Source organism: Alosa sapidissima, chromosome 6 (assembly GCF_018492685.1).
Source record: "Alosa sapidissima isolate fAloSap1 chromosome 6, fAloSap1.pri, whole genome shotgun sequence".
NCBI classification, from domain to species: domain Eukaryota; kingdom Metazoa; phylum Chordata; class Actinopteri; order Clupeiformes; family Clupeidae; genus Alosa; species Alosa sapidissima.
In genome coordinates this window covers 16,811,622-16,816,305 of record NC_055962.1, presented here as the reverse complement: position 1 = coordinate 16,816,305, position 4,684 = coordinate 16,811,622, and the positions used below count along the sequence as shown (strand labels likewise).

Here is a 4,684-nt window from a genome sequence, read left to right as displayed (position 1 = left end):
AAGTATGTACGTTTGCAATAAATAGAACACTATGGGTGGGATAGGGTAGTGCAACTGTCCGGGGGGAGTGCGGCTGGGGATGTCCGCCTCCTTGATGTCCCTGTCAAGGTTGCCATGGTCATGGACACCTCAACAGGCACAGGCAAGATACAATATACAATTGAAGAGAGGGTAGTGCAATTTTAGTATAGACTGAGATTTAAGATTTAAGTAAGGGATCATGTATAGAACGCCGGTCATTATTGGGAACATAAGTCCCGACAGGGCGTAGATATGGATGATACATGAGTAGGGTGCCCAGATGTTCTCTTTTTCCAGGACAAGTTCTCTTTTTGAGATCTAAATATTGTCCAGTATTTTGTTCTTCTAGAGCCTCAAACATGTTTTCAGCGAATTTGCATTGCGTTTCTCTCTGTCGTTCACAAATGAGTTCAAAATAGCCTTTTGAGGCAGTGTTTTCTCTTGTGCCCTCTCTTTCACAAACCAAAAAGAGGAAACAATCTGGTCACCCTATGCATGAGCCAACTTTTTGAGCAATGTTGAAGGAGAACCACATAATGCAAGGTTAACCAAAAACTTGGTTAGAAACTAATGGTTACATGTCTTAAGAAACTTGAAGTTGGTGTGAGAGAGGTGGTGTATTGTGTGTTGGAGCAACCTACATGTTATCCTCCGTTATTCTGTCCACAAGTCTGAGCAAATTACTACATCAGCACCAATCAGAGAGTACATTCATTGTTTTGCACTTTTATGATGTCATCACATCATCAAAACTATTGGTTTTAAGATATTTAGCAATATTTCTAAACTACAAAAATGCACATCTATAAAGTATTTTGATGCAAAATACAAAGCCATTTTCCTCAACCCAATAAAATGTGAATTACAAAATACTTTTGGTATAAGTATAAGTATTTTATTTTACATATATCATAAATACTGCCCATCCTTGGCATTTCATACACAGTGGTCATGCAATAGGCTTCACAGAAACAATAGCAAAGAGTATAGTAGAAATTAGAGAGATGTGTGGTTTTAAAGGCTCCACAAATCATCTTTCACACACACTCATACACACACACATAAAGCATTGGCATGTTTTTCGATTTCTGTTAGAGATTCATAATTATGCAATATTACGAAGGATAGTGTTTTTAGGCAATAGATCTATGCCTCTATGTGCATGCATTTGTATAGACCTCCACCACCCGGTGAGGGAGTGTGTGTGTGTGTTGTGTGTGGTGAGGGAGTGTGTGTGTGTGTGTGTGAAGCAGGAAGACGCATGTGTAAGATCATCTTGGTGGGTGTGGTAATCTCATATATAACACCTATGCTCTGAGAGCGATCCAGCAGATTGCAGACATGACACTGAGGATCTGTCTCTGTGTGACCCTGCTGCTCAACACAGCTACAGGTAAGATGCTGTGTGTGTGTGTGTGTGTGTGAGTGAGAGAGAGTGTGTAACGCAGGGTGTGTGTGTGTGTGAGTGTAACGCGGTGTGTTTGTCTGCAGGCTTGCCGCGTCTCAAACCCAGGAGCTCTATAGTTGGGGGAGAGGATGCAGCCCCTGGACAATGGCCCTGGATGGTGTACCTTGTGAGCACTAATGGAATGGTGTGTGTGTGTTAAAGAAAGATTGAAAGAGAATGGCCAATTGTGTGTACAGTATGTGTTTAGGAATGGGTACCAGTGTATATGTATGGATATACGTGAGTGCATATCAGCTATAGTTATCCACCATTGAGTTATTTCTTGCATAATGGCTCACAACCATATTTTTGTTGTCAAAAACAAGAAAACTCTAATGCACTGTCTTTGGAATAGTTAACCCTTAGAGGACTATTGACGCAAAGTTTGTCAAAAAACCACACCCATTCTTCTCTGTTAAATTGCTCCGGAGATGAAACCTTTATCGTTTGACAGAACAGAAGTGGGGCTTTCTAACGAGACAAGGCACTTGTCTGTACGATCAAGTATTCAAATAAAAAAAAAAACCATGAAATTGCATCATATTTGCAATCTATACACTGCGTTCGTTGAATTACTCTTAAACCTGTGATCGCATAGATATGGCACGCATATCAGAAACACATACCTATCCATTGATGCCAAGCACATTCTTCTGGGTCAAAGGGATCATGTTATAAAAATAGACGAAGTGACAGCAAAATAATAACTTCATATAGCTCCTACCTTTTTTTTTATTATTTAAAAAAAATTAAAATCCAATCAATGTACTAGTATGAAATGGTGACAGATCTGGGTAGCCTAGACTCTGCTGAAAACAACAATATGAAGCATGTATGAATGGCACTTACAATGACTAGGGTACAGTAAATACTTATAACTAAAGGTAGTGAGAATGCCCTGAAAAGTCGTGCAGTCGTGGCCTACATTGGGGCAGTCATCGCCTACTGGTTAGTGCTTTGGACTTGGAACCAGAGGGTTGCCGGTTCGATCCCCGACCAGTGGAAACAGCTGTAGTGCCTGAGCGAGGCTCCCCGAGCGCTGCTGTAACAAGGCAGCTCACTGCTGTGATAGTGTGTGATTCACCTCACTGTGTACTGAGTGTGTCTCACTAATTCACGAATTGGGATAAATGCAGACACCAAATTAGTGTGCTTCACCTCTCTGTCTTCACTAATTCACGGATGGGATAAATGCAGAGACCAAATTCCTTGTACGCAAGTATACTTGGCCTAGAAACCTGATTTACTTTACATTAATATAGAGCAGGCATCAGGATTAAAGAGCCTTTATTTTCATGGCCTAGTCATTTTAAACCTTTAAAAACTCTGATGCACTTCAGCGTATTATGGCATCGTCTTCATCTGGCAGACAAAACAATTCCCTTGTTATAGATATTCAGTGTTTTCCCATCTAAAGGATTCACCTGTTTGAATATGTGTGTGTGTGTGTGTGTGCTCTATTCTCAGAAATCCTACACCTGTGGCGGTTCCCTTATCAACACTCGATGGGTTCTGACTGCAGCCCACTGTGTTAACTCAAACAACTAGTATGTTTTCTTTTTTGTATGTGTGTGTGTGCATACTGGAGGTGGGGGTTGGGGTTCTTAAGAGTTGCTGTGTTTACATAATAATATATTTCTCCTTCACTCTGTCAAACACACACACACACTTACATTCACACACACACACACACCAGTTTGGAACCAGTGGTGGTGGGCCAGTTGAATCTTCGTGATCCCATTCGCTGGCAGTACTCTGTGTGCCGTGTCCTGATCCATCCTGGTTACCGTGACAATGGGTACGTGCTGTACAATGACATCGCTCTGGTGCAGCTGAAGAAGTCGGTGGTCACCTCCAAACTTGTGAAGCCTGTGGCACTGCCAACCTGTCACAACGTCTTCAACAACCGCTCTGAGTGCTGGGTCACCGGATGGGGCAAAGTGGCTGAGAACAGTATGTGTGTGTTTGTGTGTGTGTTTGTGGTGTTTGTGCGTGTGCATGTTTCTGTGTGTTTGTGTGTAGGGTGATTCTGGCGGGCCCCTGGTGTGTAAATTTGTTGCACTCAATGTCGAGCTACAGATGTTGGTGTGTGTGTGTTTGTTGCTCTCAATGTTGGTATGCCATGTTGGTGTGTGAGTGTATGTGTGTTATCTGTGTATGTGACTCTGACTTTGTCTCTTTTCTGTCTTACCGTTTCTTGCTGTTTAGAGCCATTGGGAGGTAGGAAGACACTGCAGCAGGTGAAGCTCCCCCTTTTGGACAAAGACACCTGCAAAAAGGCATACCCCAGTACCAATGATGAGCAGCATCTTTGTGCTGGATACATGCAGGGAGGCAAGGACTCATGCAAGGTGTGTGTGTGTGTCTGACCACGACTATTCTAGTGAACATGTATATTAACAAGATGATTAAGACTTCACTATGTGTTATAATTTTGCATCTGTAGCAATGCAATGTATATGTTGGAGGTGTGTACTGTATGCAGGGGGAGTTCTAAATATGTGTCTCACTTTCTGTATTTGTGATTCTCTTGGTATGTGTGTGTGTGTATATATTTTTGGTGTTTGTGTGCTATTTCTGTGGTGTGTGTATGTTTGTATGCATATATTTGTGGTGTGTGTGTGTAGGGCGATTCTGGTGGCCCCCTGGTGTGTAAGTCGGGGAAGAAGTTTGTCCAGGTCGGGGTGGTGAGTTTTGGACGTGGCTGTGCCCGGCGTGACTACCCTGGGGTGTACACGCGTGTGATCAGTTACACAAAGTTCATCAAAGACGCCATCCGCAAATACAGCTGAACCACAGCAACCTCTAGACGTCACTCAGAGAGGAGAACTACACCTCTGTCTGACATTTCTGTCCCTCTCTCCTGATTCTCTTCATCTCTCACCTTTTCTATCCGATCAATAAAATCTTTAACAGCATCAAATTGGTGTGTGTGTGTCTGTGTGTAAACATGTATCAATCTTTGAGAAACTTGTCATACTGTATATCCATGAGTATGCGCAATCCCACAGTCTCTGTACAGGGGTTTCTCATCAGAGTTATCAAACACAACGTACACATGAAAGTGCAGCATTCCTCTGTTCATAAATCTGAAAGTGAATGAAAAGAGTGTGCCCCACAATTATCCTTATTTGGCTCGGAACACACCTTATATATCATTTGATTAGCTTATTTCACATATGCAATATGCCACACACTCATGCACATACACATGAA

General features: G+C 42.3%; 1 protein-coding gene across 1 annotated transcript; it reads left to right on the top strand.

Annotated features, from left to right (window-relative positions):
• Positions 1-1,354: 1,354 nt before the first annotated feature.
• Positions 1,355-4,391, top strand: LOC121712152 (serine protease 27-like). Its single transcript, XM_042096221.1, has 6 exons — positions 1,355-1,414; positions 1,513-1,613; positions 2,936-3,015; positions 3,165-3,421; positions 3,677-3,819; positions 4,096-4,391. Exons 1-6 carry the CDS (start codon positions 1,363-1,365, stop codon positions 4,258-4,260), a joined length of 798 nt encoding a protein of 265 aa, XP_041952155.1. The 5' UTR covers positions 1,355-1,362; the 3' UTR covers positions 4,261-4,391.
• Positions 4,392-4,684: the final 293 nt, after the last annotated feature.